The sequence below is a fragment of the Notothenia rossii genome, assembly GCF_949606895.1.
Source record: "Notothenia rossii genome assembly, chromosome: 10".
NCBI classification, from domain to species: Eukaryota; Metazoa; Chordata; class Actinopteri; order Perciformes; family Nototheniidae; genus Notothenia; species Notothenia rossii.
In genome coordinates, this window is record NC_136908.1 from 9726717 (window position 1) to 9742904 (window position 16188).

Sequence of the window (16188 nt, forward strand, 5' to 3'; positions counted from 1 at the left end):
ATTGGCCAATTACTGAAAGCTGCAGCTCCCACAAAACCCTCAACGCTGACACTTGTTGTTTTGCTAACATCAGATCACAGTCAAAAAGCCTTACTGGTAATGATTTGTTTCTTTAGCGAAGATAGATAAGATAGGATAGGATTACTTTGGGCTTAAATCAATTGTTTTAATACCATCAAACAAAGTCTCCACACCTGATTTCATCAATGCTCATGATGTTCTCTTGTATTAAAACCATCTCCATCCCAGAATTTATTTCATATCCTAAAAGAGGTTTCCCTTTCTTTACCTGGAAGTTCTTTATTTTGTTTCTCCTTAAAAGGCTTTTTGGAGAGTTGTTTGAAGACCCAAGGCTCTGAGGACAGAAGGTGTTGTATGCTAGATCGATTGTAAAGCCCCTTGAGGCAAAATTCTAAATTTGGGCTATATAACTCAAATTGACGTTGGAATGCTAATCAGGTCTTTTATACAGCCTGCCACAGAACAGAGGAGCAGGATGTGTGCAATATAATATGCTAATTTACTTTTAAGGATGTTCAAAAGGTCCTCGACATCCCCCATATAGTGGTTCAATCCCCCATTTATGCAGGTGGGAAATCTTGGAAGTCCAAAGTGGAAAAACCTTTTACCGGCATTTTCCCAATAACCAAAAAAACCTGTTTCCTGTTCCTCCCATAAAAAAATAAGACGGTTTAAATGTTTTAATTTCCCCATTGAAAGTCCCAAATGTTGTATTTTAAATCTTGGTTATACAGTTTCTACATGTAGACAAATTCAACCTGGGGTAAAAAGGGTGGAGAAATTTGAAAAAAATCTTATCGAAAAAAGTCTTAGCTGTGTTTATGTTTGCTTTCAGTTGGATTTGCGTTCATGTGTGCACGTGTTTGTGCATTGTTTAATGAAGGTGTATGCTCTTGTGGTTACCAAATGATTACAAAATATAGAACAATCACTATATTCGTTTGTTGCAGAGATTATAATATGGTCTTCATCTTGTAAAACATAAAGTGCTTTAATTATGTGTAAGGAATAGCAGATTCGAAAGCAAACACAATTAAACCATACATTCAACACACAAAACATAAAATAAAAAAACTGACCATTTTCATTCGATTTTATATGGACCACAGTGTTTCCCATACATTGATTTATTTGTGGCGGGCCGTCACAATTAAATATCGTCCGCCACAAATGGATCTCATAAAAAAAATAAAAAATTTTTTTATTATTTTTTGTTTTTGTTGGTGGTCTAACGGATATTGAGGTGGGCTGACGATCGGAAGGTTGCGAGTTCAAATCCTGCCTGGAACACCACTACTAGTGTGCCCTTGAGCAAGGTACTTAGCCCTCGGTTACTCCACGGAGAATGTCCCTGTAATTGGTCATTGTAAGTCGATTTGGAATAAGGCCTAAATTGTAAATTATATTTTTGGGAGAATAAACCCCACAGATCCTCAACTCCGGTGTGTCTCACTCATTATCAATGCAACACAGAGCAACAAGAACGTTGGGGGGGGGGGAGGGGGTGATTGTTGGTTTTTTGGCCCCCACAAATAGAATCAAATTCTGTGGGAAACACTGGACCATTCAAAACAATCTACAATATCTCATGATTGTATTATCTCATGTTTACAGTAACCATTTGTGATTTTGTGTAAGTGGAGAAATAGCCAAATGAAAAACAACACAAAACATTGGAGTCCTATTTCAGGAAATAGATCCTGCGACAGGCTTTTGATGACGCTCATGAGCCATAAACAGCTCCTGAAGATGAAACACAAACACGCTCATATATTACATAACACACAGCCTCTTGGAATGCCTGTCAATATTATCGACTGGCTCAGGATACTGCGTCTTCCCAGAGGTCTTCATGAGGAGGAAGCTGCTGTTCTAGCGCTTGCCTCTTTCTGACACCCATCCTTCACAAGCTTTGAGTATATTTAAACTGAGAGACTAAAATGCACAACACACACAAGCCGAATTCTCCAGATGCCAGGAAAAGCAGCGTCTCCGTTACACACGTGGTACTTGAACAGAACAGGAATTTCACAGCCAGGCCATGCACTGGATACGCCGGATAGGATACCTCCACTCACACGAGCAAGAACACACAGCAGAAACTCCCAGAGTGCATGTGAAAAACAACTCTAGAAAGACGTGAAATGTAGGCGTGGTGTCATGCTAACAAAGTTGTAAATTCCTCAGAGAACACCCTAGAGGGGCGGCTGAGGTGACTCACCTACAGAAAGTATCTCTGTTACACAAAAACTAGACGCACGCTAGGGCTGCTCAATTAATCGTATTTGAATTGCAATTACGATTATGGCTTGCAACGATTACGAAAACAACGTAATCGAAATGAAACGATTATTTCTTTTTTTTTTTTTCAAATAACTTTTTTCAGTTGAGTTATACTTAAAGTTCAGGGTAATCAACTGTTAAAAACAGACTGTTAAAAAAAAAAATCTCCAAAAAATTGATGTTTTCAAAGTAAATGGACAATCGTTTTTTAATAATCGTGATATCAATTATTGACCCAGATAATCGAGATTATGATTTTTGCCATAATCGAGCAGCCCTAACGCACGCTCTGACAAAAACGTCCAACTTGATGAATTATTTGCTCAGAAGAGACATGAGTTAAGTCAAAAGCAAGTGTCATTTGTTAGCATCGGCTCATGTATCACTTGTATATAGACTATTATGGCACTACTTCTATTTGATTTGTTTTATTGTGTTGCACTGTGGGAGGAGCCTGGGACCTAAGACTGTCATCAACATAACTACACTGTAGCTATGTACGAATGACAATACAAGCCTTGAATCTTGAATGTAAAAAATAAAAGTGTGTTGACGTGTAATATGCAAAACAAACCAAACAGAGCAGTGAACGTGATGCCGTTGGCTGCTGGGGAGCGGCTGAACATGTGATCAGCTGTGAGCTCTGAGCAGGGGCTCGGCAGGGGGAAGTGAGTTATTGTATTTCATTAGTGACCGGATGTTTCCCTCTCTGCCCATTACGCTGCTCATTCACATCATACAGGACCATTTTAGGGTGGTTTTTTTAGTTTTAGCTTGTTTTTGATACCACCTTATTTGATGTAATTTGATTATTCAATTAAAAAACAATCTAGAATTTTCTTCTTGTTTTTTTAATTCAGTTTACAGATTTGCTTAACTCTGTTTTATTTTCATTGTTATATCTTTGAATTTTTTTAATCAAATACATGTGTGGAAGTCTCATTTGGTATTAGGAAATTATATTATTGGACTAAACATGTAGGTTATTTCCCCCCAAAAAAGACAAATTGAAATACTATACAGACAAAAAATGCAGATAACCAAATGCTGCCAGTGCATTACTCCTGACAAATGAGTCATGCATTATTAATTGCAGTCATTTATATCATCTAAAGACCAAAGTAAAAGTGTAGATAAGTGAGGAATTTGAAGGACAACTACAAATTAGCAGACTCCCAAAAGCGCAGACATAATTAAATATAAACAATCCAGGAGCCAGAGGGCATCACAATAGACTAACAGAGCTTGTTTACAAAAAAATAAATGCCAGGGGAAGACCCACCCTACAGTGAAATGGCCCATGCCCCCCCTGGGAAAGCAGGTTGAGTACCCCTGCTGTAATGGGGATGTCAGTATCACACCAAGCTCTTGATTGTCGAGAGCACAACACTGAAGTTGTGAGGGAAAAACAACGTTGGTGTACGTGCATGACGGCCAACCCTCTGCTCACACTGTGGGGAGGAGGACCGGCCCCTCTCCCCCCTCTCCTCCCTCCCTTTGGAGGTACTGGGAAGGAACTGGGGGAGAGGGCACGATCTCAGCCAGCCAGTAGGCTCGCCCCGTGCAGCCGAGTGGGGGGAGGGGACGAGGGCCATGTAATGTCACACTGCGGTGCCAGAAAAACGCTCGGAAAATCTGCAACAGTCCAAAGGCCTCAGACACTCGATTACATTAAAGCACACTATGCAAACAATCCCTTTATTTATTTCATTTGAGTTTTGCCAGCTCAGCACACCCTCTGAATATTTTGCACATGTGTAAACAAGCTACCTCTCTTTATTACTGCATAACTTTCCACTTTCCATAACAATACTTCACATATTTTATTATTTGGAGTATGTTGCATTAGTATACAGTACATAGATGTTTGGTATATCTATTTAATGTAAAAATGTTCCTTTATCTTCACGTTATAATAGTTGTTTATAGATGGTCTTATATTTTTGCTGTTTTTCCTACAATCCATCTTTTAGCTGTGTTTATGTTTGCACCATATACACCAAGGGAAATTCCTCGTATGTGTAAACCTACTTCTGATTCCTCTGTTTCCATCTTACTCCAAAAATGCATTTCACAGATGCACATTATTATAACTTCATGTACACAAGCTTCTGAAATCAAACACACGTTTGATTTCAGAAAGATAATACTGTTAGTGGTCCATACTGTAGATGTGAGCTAATTTTTAAAGATGAGATCACACTCAGCTCTTTTCCTTTGGGGTTTTAGTTTTCCAGTAGCAGTGTGCAGGGGCTGGCAGTTGATATGTAAATAAACTGTTAGACAAATATTATTTTAACCCAGAGAGACAAATGTCTGCTCAAAGCCACTGGGGAGGGGGGGGAGGGATGGATGGTCAAATGTATTCAAAACATCTTCTGAATGGTTATTCTTACCTACAAGAACAAATACGGCCTGAATACTTCAAAAATAGACCTAGTTTTATGATATAAAAGTTTAACTGTGGACTGTTTACACACGCAAAGCATACATACACAGAAGAGACATCTATTCATATGTTGATGGATTTAAGTGTTTAGCAGCTTTTGACACTTAAAGAATATGTTTTTCCTGCTGACAAACGGACACGTTGTGTGTAAAACTCAGTATTTACCATACTTCTAGATTTGTTTATCCCTTTAAATAAGCTTTATTTAAGATACATTATCTAGTTGTCACTGAGCTTGAAATGCACTTTTTACAGCGACATGATTTACAAATAATTAAATGTGTACACTTTGCCCTGGTAGGTGTCCTTGACAACAGCAACATGAGAAAATATTGTTGTTATTTTTTTATGAATACTTGTAAATGATGAGTAATTTAAAAATCAGTAAATCCATTTGTTTTTCTGGTCAAAGATCTAGGTCATAAACTTCGTAATCCTTTCCGTTTCGAGTTGAAGTCAGGTAGTGTCATGAGTAACAACAAAAGGCCTCATTACAGACAAAAGGCTGGGGTCAGGATGCCTTAAGCAAACCCAAAAATAGAAAAGAAAACATAGGCAGTAAATATGGCGTGAAGCGTTTCCTGCAAAGCAAAGCAAAAAACAATGAACCAGCGACTTTCCTCTGAATGATGTTGCAGAATCAACGTTAATTATATCTTACTTTTATGTTTTGTTAGCTGTATTGGCCCTTCATAGTGTATATTTGACAGATAGTCTTCAGAAATATACCTATCACTGTCATTGTGTATATATTTTTTATTTTGAGACGTTTATATGTGTTGTCTCTTTACATGCTGCTGTGACGCAAACAAATTCCCAAATTGGGATCAATAAAGAATATCTTATTGTATCTGTCTTCGATGAGACTGTCTCTGACTCTCCAGCTGTTATAGTCAGCGTTGTGAGGCTTGGGGAAAGAAGAAAGATTAGCAATGTTACTCCACCAACTAGACACCAGCAGACCTAAGCCAGTCTGGTATGTCCAGGCGGGATTATCTGTGGACTACCCAATCCCGACATTCCCAGCAATCCCAGGAACACCATCTGCCAGACAAAGCTCCTTTTATGGCCCTCGCAGACACCTACTCTAATCTTTTCCTAACACAGTCCATAACTTGCTCACATATAGTTTTCCTTTTCCCCTCTCTGTTCCCTCCATCATTCTTCTCCTTCTCTCGATGCTCTTTTTCCCTTTGCTGCCTCGCCGCCGCCCCGCCCTCAAACGCTGTTGGCTCGTTGCCACGGACACAACACGCACACAGACATGCCTGCCGATGTTTTGAAACCCTGCCAGATACGACAGGGGACGGGGGCGGTGGCCGTGAGCCGGCGATCTGATTGGACGGCCCCGGAGCGAAAACAAACCACAGTCAGCTGGCCTCTTTTGCCGGCGAGCACGTGACTGACTGTCGTGTGATTATTACTACAGCAGTAAGAAGAAGAGAAAAAGGGGGAGGAAGTGAAAGGGTGGGAGACACGGGCGGAGATAGAAATCTAGTGTGAGAGGAAAGGGAGTTATACAACGATAACAAAGTGAAGAAGGGAAACATGAGAGCGGGGTGAAATGGAGAAGCTGTGTGAATGAAATGTGGAGCAGCTGAGATGTAAATGTGCGCCTGTTTACAGTCACAAAGCAGCCTACTCCTGGTCAGTGACATAAGAGAGTATAATAAACAACCCATATGTTTAATGAACTTTAGTCCGTGACAACTCTTGACCAAAACACAGGACATTCACACGCTCCACGCCCAAAACAGATAACAAACATTCATTGTTTTGTCCCTTATATATTTTCATGGCCTGTTTGTCACACACAAACAACTCCTGAACACAGGTTAGAGAGCATTACCTTAACAGGAAGTGGCCCTGTTACACAAGTAAGCTCAAACGTCAACATGAGCAAACGCCTGTCACATGGAGCATTACACTTAACATAAATGAGTGACAACTTCCAAAAAGCTATATCCTGAAAAACAAGAAAGGAAAATATCCGTTAAACCTTATTATTATTATTATTATTATTATTATGAGGTAATCCAGTGTTGATGTAAGGATCCATGAGTCTGAAGGCTAATCTGTGTTTTCTAAAACTATGAGAAAGGAAGGTAACACTCGTTTTATAATCCATCAAGGGGATTGATGGATTATATCAATGCTGTAAATGGCAGGAACATGAAGTATTGGGGTTGCTAATGATATACAAGGAGTATGCACTTGTAGATATATGACTGAATAGAGCACTTTGCCATGTTACAGTGCTTTTTGGCAATGTTTTATCAGATGATGCTGATTGTTGGTTTTTTGGCTGAGGGCATTAGCATCTATTATGTGTTTTGATTCAAACTAATAAAGTTGTGTTTAATTGTTTCCCCCCTGGTGCTGTTGACTGTTAGAGCATTACTGAATGTAGAGTGTTCCTTCAGCCTTGGACCAAAGGAAAAATGCATCTACTATTGTACAACGGAAAAAAACCGGGAGTTAACATTTAGAGCAAAGAGGCTGGCTACCTTAAATAACAGCGAACTGTTACTCACATCTAATAATAATAATCATCTGCATGTGGTAGCAACAAGCACAGCCTTGGCCTAATAAATAATGATAATAATAATGTGGCTGGAAGCTGTGCAATGTCCCCCAAATAGGGTTGAGAGTTTTAACGTCAAATGTGTTAACAGCGCAATCCCGTTGAGTGAGGTCAAATAATGGCCAATTAAAACGCCATTTGTGCCCAACCACTGAGGAGGAAGTGGCAGGGTCCAGCTTTGTGAACGGGTTTTAAACCCTGTTGTCAAAGAGAATGTGATAAATTCCTCCCTTTCTATCCATTAAATTTATATGGCCCCAAAGTCCTCAAATGGACATCAAAGCACGGACACACACACATGCACAATCCCCCTTAGTCTACATGAAACACATTCACAACACACAGGAAACAGGGAATGCTCTCTAATTACTGGGCACATGTTGAGCATTAAACCTCTGGAAGTACAACTTCATATACTCTGCTGGCTGTGTGGAAACACACACACACACACACACACACACACACACACACACACACACACACACACTAAAATCCTCTTCAGGGGATAACTACCTACAGATGGGAGATGCTCTCAGAGAGGAAAGCGCTGCAGCCCCAAACTCACACGGATACTTCCAGGAGTGATGAAATGTAATCACTTGCCCCTCCACAGCAACAGCTGCTTAATCATGCCGAGGAGACTTTCTGCATTCATAATGTCCATTGTCTCTGACATAGAGCAGACAGAGAGCGCTGATGAGAAAGGCAGGAGTCGCCAGAGGAAATACCCCGGGTGTGTGAGCGAGAGAGAAGGGGAAAAGAGAACCCAGGAGGTATAAACTCAAGTTACAGGAATTCCTCTGGCCTTGTATCAGCGTCAGTGTTGGGTTAGGTTTCCTTACAAACATTCTCCGCTAGTGAGCTCCAGAGAGGGGGAGCAGAACTGGTGATCAGAGAGCCAGCCCAGCATGTGTTTCAAGTGATTGTCTTCCCCATACAGAACTACATAGATTGTAAACTTGTGTAATTGTGGACAATCGTGTGCAATAAACCTGCAGTGTGTAATATTAACGCTTGTTTGCAATGGTACCGTGGTGGTGTAGTCACTTTTATGTAAAAATCTGATTATAAATGTTGTGTATACATTTTTTTAAGGTTGAAATAGGTTATTTATGTCACTTAGTTTGACATACTTTGCTGATTCTCAGATTTTTCTTCCAATGGGTACTTTTCTTTTGTATTACTGTATGCCTTTATTACCTGCTATGCCACTTTTGCTGTAACACTGTTCTTATTCTGAAATAAAATGTCACTCCTCGAGCTCCCACTGCAAACAAACATCCGAATGAGGACGAGAAATTAGAGCACTGTCGGACTGATTGGTTCGACTCCACCTCAACATTATAAACACAATGTATTGTAGAGGCTCATCGCCCAGCAACCACTCTGTATCTGCAACCCCCCCCACCCCCCATCTCCCACTCTACTTTATAAGGGCTATTTGTGTGTGTGTGTCCGAGAAGCCACGCACGTGCACAGCAAACCATTTAATCTAGAGCACAGAGCGATGTTTTGTGGGATTATCATATCATTAGTCGTGCCTCTGATGGAGTTGTGTGTGTGTGTGTTGGAGGGCTGACATCACAGCAAGCAGAGGGCACCCTTTTGATGTAATCCAATTTTCCATTTCCACTACAACCACACACACACACACACACACACACAACTTGGCCCCCCTTTTGGATGAGCAGGGCCTCTTTGGATGAGTAACAACTGACATTCGTGCTTTTAAGTAGGCCAACATATTCACTCATGTGTGCAAAACCTATATATTCTTATCAGTGTGTAGCGGACTGCCTTATCTTCCCACTGAAACCCCTTGATTTCACAGTCAATCCTTCTGTTTCCAGCATTCGTAAATCAATTCTGCTACAAAATCATACTCCATTGAGGAGTGTACAATAACAACGGGTTAACCTCGATAAACTGGTGCGCAAATAATTGGGAGACAAACTCAAGCCAAAGCAAATAAATGTGATATTTGCTCCGCGGCCTCCATAAGAGGGAAAACAAACATAACCTCTCCCTTATCCAAATCTATGGCGTAAAGATGGAAAGCTCCATACGTCGCAGAGAGTCAAGCCCTTTGGCAAACATGACCGACAACTTGTAGATGGCAAGAAATACAGAGCTGTGAAAAACCTCAGCCGATCAGTCTAAGCTAACGTTTGCTAAGACTATACACAACATAGCACTGTATCATTTTGCTTGACGTAGTAAGTCATTTAAAGTCTATTTCCAAGCAGATATTTAAACTCTCTCCAGGAAAGGTCAAATGAGGTGTTGTTTATGACATTAAGTATTGTTCCATGATATATCGAGGCACTGTTAATGTTATTAATTACACCGTTATTCTTGCTGCACCCTTTTAACCAACCCTACGTCTTGTGGGCAACAAAATCTCCAGTAAAGGGGAACGGGATTTGGATTTCTACTGACCCTTTCTGAATGTAATTCTCCTTGTATTCCTCTTAGACCCGAGGGACTGGTCACTTCCACAAGAACTTCACTAACAAAATCTTCCTGAGCAGTAACCATCCTCTCCTGGGAGAGGAGGAAATTCCTCGGCCGGCTCGCGTAACACTGGAAGGGTCGGACGCGGCTCCTGGATGATACCCTGCTCCACACTACTCAGTCTTTATATTGGTATGAGGGCCCTGACATACCTCAAAGGAGCACCTAGACAAAAGCGTGCTTTGTAATGCCTTGTGTGTTATGTTAAGAGATGAACACACAGCAGAGGCTCCAGCTGACTGCCAGCTGACTGCAGATTGATTCTGGGCTTGCGTGAGAGGGCATAACTAGACAGTAGACAACATGAAGTCCACTGTGTTTGCGTCACTGGAAATCTAGATTAATAGAATGACAGGATAGAAAAAAATCCTGTCCGAAAACCAGTACTTCAGCTCTCTGTTGTCTTCACCAGTAACCAGCTCCCACTATACAAGAAAAACAGATGACTGGAATATCTGGTTGGGGCTTTGCTGGACAATATTCTTAGTAACGAGGTTTATTAGTCCTGCCTATAGACCAGTTTGAGACAGTAGAAAAGAGACATAAATAGTTGGGAATAGAATGGAAAAAATGGGATAAAGAGACAAGTACGAACACTGGTTTCTTCCTCACCAATGCACTGCTTAAGTAGGCATGAAGACCAGATCAACGCTTTTGGAAAGTTAAGAGAACTGGAAACAGGAGCATACTGGCTCCTTCACAAACTAATAAATGGCAACTTGTACGTTGATTAAATCAGAATTGAGAATACATAAAGAGGACTTTCCAAAGGCATAATGATTACGGAGCATACCAACCGAATGACTGGGTATATGTATATATATGAGGAACCTTTTTAATATGTGATGGATGTGGAGCTAGCTGACGGACAATGACGGCCTGCTTGGTGCTCAAAGGTAAAGACAGAGCTGCCTTCTCCTGTGTCAGTCCCTCCCCCAGGGCTGAAGCACAGTGAGTGAGTGAGTCATTACTGGGAAATGAAGCCCTTACTGGAAAACTGCACTCACCTATTTACTGGCAAAGGATGGGGAGTTTGGGGGGAAGGGGGGGCAGGTCGGACAGGAAGTTAATTGAAAATGTGACCTGGGGTTTTGTGACTGGGCACTTTATGTTTGGTAATGTCAGACAGATTTAGTTTTTCTTTACATCTATGCCTTTTGAGAACTTTTTAATGGACTCTTTTACAACTCTGGACACGGCTGCATTGCTTTTCTTAAACAAGTCCTAGCAACTATATCATAAATTATTAGGAAGCCTAATCTGCAGGCAATCAAAACGTGTATAACAGGTTGTACTAGTCCAACCTCTCTCAATTTTCCCATTTTGTACCACTGGAAGTATTATGAGGCTTTAATCGCAGTAGGCAGCGCCAGCATTATTTTCAAGGTTCAGTTAACAATGAAGGGGATCCTGCTGCGCCCTCGGGGGTGTTTGTGTGCGACAGGCAGCAAGACATGCTACTGTAATCTGAAAGATACATGTATAGTCTGATAACTGGTTATGTGGGAAAGTTAGCAGTGCTTTAACTCTTGCAAAAGTGTTACAAAATGTAATGCATCTAATCATTTAGGTGCAAATATATCGGGTGATTACATTTGCTGACTTACCTGACTGAGGATAACAGACGTTTTTGCAAATTTTTAGATACAATCATTTATTGTCCCTGCGCTTGTTGGAAGGAGAAACTCCTTGAGCTGCTCAACAGTAAACAGAAGTGGATCAAAAATGAAATTCCAAGACCCCCTACCAATGCTATTTGTTATTCTTCCTGACCATATGACTAAACCAAGAAAAAGCTGGTTTCCTGTTTTACAGGCCTTTGTAGTTACTTTACCCAGATCACACAGTAAAAAAAGAAAAGAAAGCCCTTTGGGCCCCGAGTTCCAACTTGTCTTTCCCATTATCAGAGAAAACCTAGATCTCCATAATGTGTCCATGGATAGGACTTCTAACAGTCATAGAAACATGTGTGCCGTTACTACAAGGGCCTCTCTCCGCCCTGAATGGATGGTGTGGTACAGATTAACCAGACTCTGCATGTGTCTATGCTTACACAGAGTGAGTGTGTGTGTGTGTGTGTGTGTGTGTGTGTGTGTGTGTGTGTGTGTGTGTGTGTGTGTGTGTGTGTGTGTGTGTGTGTGTGTGTGTGTGTGTGTGTGTGTGTGTGTGTGTGTGTGTGTGTGTGTGTGTGTGTGTGTGTGTGTGTGTGTGTGTGTGTGTGTGTGTGTGTGTGTGTGTAAATCCAGCTCAGCACACGTGCCTGTTCGTCTCTAGGGAACTAGGTGAAGAGCCACTCAGCTCCCTTTGAACCCAAGGCCATATGGCCCCCAGTATGGTTCTATAATACACACATAAAGCTATTACACTATAGGAGCATATGTCAAAAGAATATGTAATTACACATTCAACAAGGACAATGCAAAATGTGTCAAAATAGATCAGAAAAGATGATTATTTCTGAGCAAATTTTTCTCATTGGTTTGTCAGGAGTGTTTTGCACATGAATGGACATCCAGAGTTTTATCCCCACTCACCTCGTTGTCGTGGTGCTGGCAGAAGCTCATGTGGTCCTGGAAGAGGGACAGCAGGGCAAAGTTGTTCTGCAGAGACTGGGCGAGGGACTGCTGCCCCGAGTTGCTGTTGACGTTGAGGCGGCTCAGGTGGAGGTTCTCCCCCAGGCGCTCGATGAAGTGGTCCTTGGTCAGCCTCACCCTCTGGTGCGCCCGCACACAGTTGTCACACAGGTACTCCTGGCAGTCCAGGCAGTGGGAGGTGGCCGGGTTCTCCTCGTCACAGGAGCTGCACCCAGGCTCTCCCAGGTGGTTGGGGTGCAGCAGGCCTCCATGGGGGTGATGGAAACCAGAGGAGCCTCCACCCAAGCCTCCTCTGAGGTGGTTGTGGTGGCCGTTCTTGTTCTGGATCTGCTCCTCGGAGCTCACCACCACGTCCAGCAAGTTGCTGAACAGGAAGTTTGAGGAAGGCAGGGAGTCCACCCCGGCCTCTGAGATGCACACCTTCTGGTCGCAGGTGGGGCACCGCAGTTTCAGGGGCTCCCCGGGACTCCGCTGGCCCTCCAGGCACTGCCTGCAGAAGGCATGGAGGCAGGGCAGGACGTGGAGCCTCCTGGTGGTCTGGCAGGAAGATGAAGAGGTATGCGAGGAAGATGAAGAGGTAGAAGAGCTGGAGGAAATGGGAGCAGAGGACCCGCACAGCTCCTTGCAGAGCGGGCAGGTCTGCAGGTCTGTGTCTGGAAACGAAGCCATCTGCAGCATTTACCCAAACCCAGGTTTACAACATGCGCAATCTGAGGTATTTATCTGGAGTCACATCGGCCAGTTGTGAGGTGTAGCGAAAAAACGTGTATTTGAGGTAGATTCATGAGGTATCAAAGTCAGTTCAACAGTGGAAACGGTGCTCATGGACTTACAGATTTGTCTCTGTATTATATAACTCTGACCTAATGCGAAACAAGGAGGTAGGCAGTTCTCCGAAGATGAGGCAACAAAAACAAAACACTTTTTTAGGCGTTTATGATCATTCACGTGTGTAAGGCGAGGGTGAAGCATCCGCGTCCCTCTTTTCAAATAATCTTACGATGGTCGAGAAAAATTGTTTAGGCTCATAAAATAAACCCCAAACTGGAGTGACACTGGATCGGCGACGAAAAACCGGAGGCTCCGTCTCTCCTGCCCATGACTGCGGAGCTCCAACAGCACCAAGACGAGCGTAAAAAGGATTTAAATGGGTCTTTCCTCTTCTACAATTAAGGCCCGTGTTGTGGTTGTGTTTTCCTCCTCTCTAGTCCACCATCGGGGCCCTGGAAGGCGGCGTCGGGCGCAGCCACCGGTCAGTCGACTCGGAACGCAAGACCGTACTCGTATTCATCAGAGCAACCATCCCATGGTGCACCTTGGGTCTCCAAAACAACAAACGCATGGAGTCTCCAGTAAAGCCCAAACATCAGAGGTGTGTTTCACCAGCCTCCGGGGGTGAATGCACCAGTCCGGGGTTGTGAAGGGGAACGCTAGCAGCTCTCCGTTGGCCGGGCTGGATCTCTGGCTCTCTGCGTGCAGGAATGCGCACTGGCAGCGTGGAAAACGGTGCCGAAAAATTCGGTCCCGACGGCCGTACGGAGAGGATTCGCGTCCCGTACTGCGTTGTTGTTGCCGTTGTTTACTCCCGGTTGGTTAAGGATTAACATAAACATAAGGTGTGTGCGCTGCCGTGGTGCTCGAGCTGCAACTCCTGGAGCCACTCTTATCCGATTGAGAAAAAATGGACCCACTTCCGCCCAAGGGAGGAGAGAGGGGTGTGCATCAAATGCGCGTTCCCGATGGTGACGGGAGTTTGAGCGCGTCCGTGCGTGCGAGCAGTGCTCACTGGCGTCAGTAGTGGCAGGTAATGTAGTACATTTACTTGGGTACAATGTTGAAGTACTTTCACTTTAACTGAGTGTTTTCATTTTATGCTACTTTATTACTTTTACTCCACTACATTTATTTTACAGATTTATTTACTAGTTACTTTATACATTTTGATTTTAGGAAAGACTTTTAAAATATGATTAATTGGTATGGATTAAACCATCCAACATTGTTTAAGTACTAAAACCCAGTGGTATAAAGTAAATAGTTAGATTTACTCCAATGAGAACAAAGTACAATTTTGAGGTATCCTACTTGCATACTTTGTACTTTTACTCCACTACATGTATTTAATACCTTTAGTTACTCTACAGATGTGGATTAATGATGTGAAATATAATCAACCTTTAAATCAGACTTTAGTTCCACCTGGAGTAAATTCACAAGTTACCCTGCAGTATACAAAGTCATTCAAACTAGCTGCACCTTTACCAGCTTTGAGAACACTTTAATGATCAATCATTATAAAACATATCATATTATTCTGAAATGGACCAATCTGCAGAATGAGTACTTTTAGTACTTTAAGTATATTTTGATGCATATACTTCTGTACTTTTACTTGAGTAACATTTTGATTGCAGGACTTGTACTTGTAACAGAGTATTCCTCCACTCTGGTACTTTACTTTTACCCAATTACAAGATCTAAGTACTTCTACCACCTCTAGCTAACATAAACTCGACTACATGTATCCATCTTTAGTTTCAAGTTACTTCACAGATTCAGATTATTACCTAATACAACATATAATTCAACTAATAAATGGGAGTTTTAATTGTAGTATTTTTCCATTTCATTATTGCTTCATTTATTCTAGTATACATCTGAGTATTCTTCCATCACTGGTTGTAGTCTGTCCTTATGAATGACAGGATGTGCACACCTGAAGGAAAAAATAACTGTTACAATATAATTCAATATTGCTACTTTTACTTAAAACTTAGGTGTACTTCTTCCACCACTGAGCAAAATGTCCTGCATCTTTCTCCAGATGTATCATCCAGCCATCTCTCATCTTGCTGCGTTGCATTTGATTTGGCAACAAGTCGATATGAAAATGTTGAGAAACGTGATGCAGGAAGTCAAAGACAGAGAGGGGTTAGGTTATTATATAACAGAGATCATATGAGGCACTTAAAAAACCTAATTTGACATGGGTCACAAATGTTACTCCATTTTTTTTCTCTGGGGTTAAAGGTGTGACTCAAACTAAAGAAGGCTGAGATGGTGAGTTGATTTACAGCAAACTCCAAGTAGATTAAAGGATGAACCTTTTGGAAACATGCCAGAGGTTATGTTAACACGTCAAAGAGGGAATAACACAGAGCTGTGTGTTTCTGCAGAGGCACATGACGCTGGCTGCAGAATCCAGTGTCACTATTCTCCATGTGAAGAAGAATTGGCTGTTCTTTCATATAGTTTCATGAAGATCAGACGTGGTTACCAGGACTTGAGGCGGGGGGGGGGGGGGGACTAGATTCATAAAGCACTGCTCCGAGCAACAACAACAAATCACACAAACAGTCCTGTGTTGGGACTAACTATCGCTGGATGCCTCCCGAATTTGCATTACCTAAAGTATGTCATATGACTGAATGGTGTGGGGTGAGCCTTTACTTTAAGTAACGCTATTCAGCTTTTGAAATCTATGAACATTTCGCAACTGGTTTCTGACAAATGATACATGTTGCAAACAAGTTGAGGAAATACAGTTTGCGTTTCTTGTGTCATCTTCACCTCTCTGAGATCTCTAATTTGCTCCGGTAATCACACACTATTTGCCTTAGAAATACATTTTAAGCATCAGAGCAAATGTATGTATCAATCAATCCTCTTTGCATTGCTGGAAGTAATATACATTTTTAAAGTAAATACTCTGTTCAAATTGAAATTCACTTCAAAATGCACCT

The 16188-nt window shown here is 42.0% G+C and overlaps 1 protein-coding gene across 1 annotated transcript in view; it reads right to left on the minus strand.

Moving 5' to 3' along the window:
- Positions 1 to 14157, minus strand: part of trim71 (tripartite motif containing 71, E3 ubiquitin protein ligase) — a 37787-nt gene extending 23630 nt beyond the window's left edge. Inside the window, exon 1 of the mRNA XM_079655874.1 lies at positions 12386 to 14157. Coding sequence (XP_079512000.1) covers positions 12386 to 13123 — 738 coding nt within the window. The 5' untranslated portion in view covers positions 13124 to 14157. The remainder of the gene's footprint in view (positions 1 to 12385) is intronic.
- Between the last annotated feature and the right edge of the window lie 2031 nt (positions 14158 to 16188).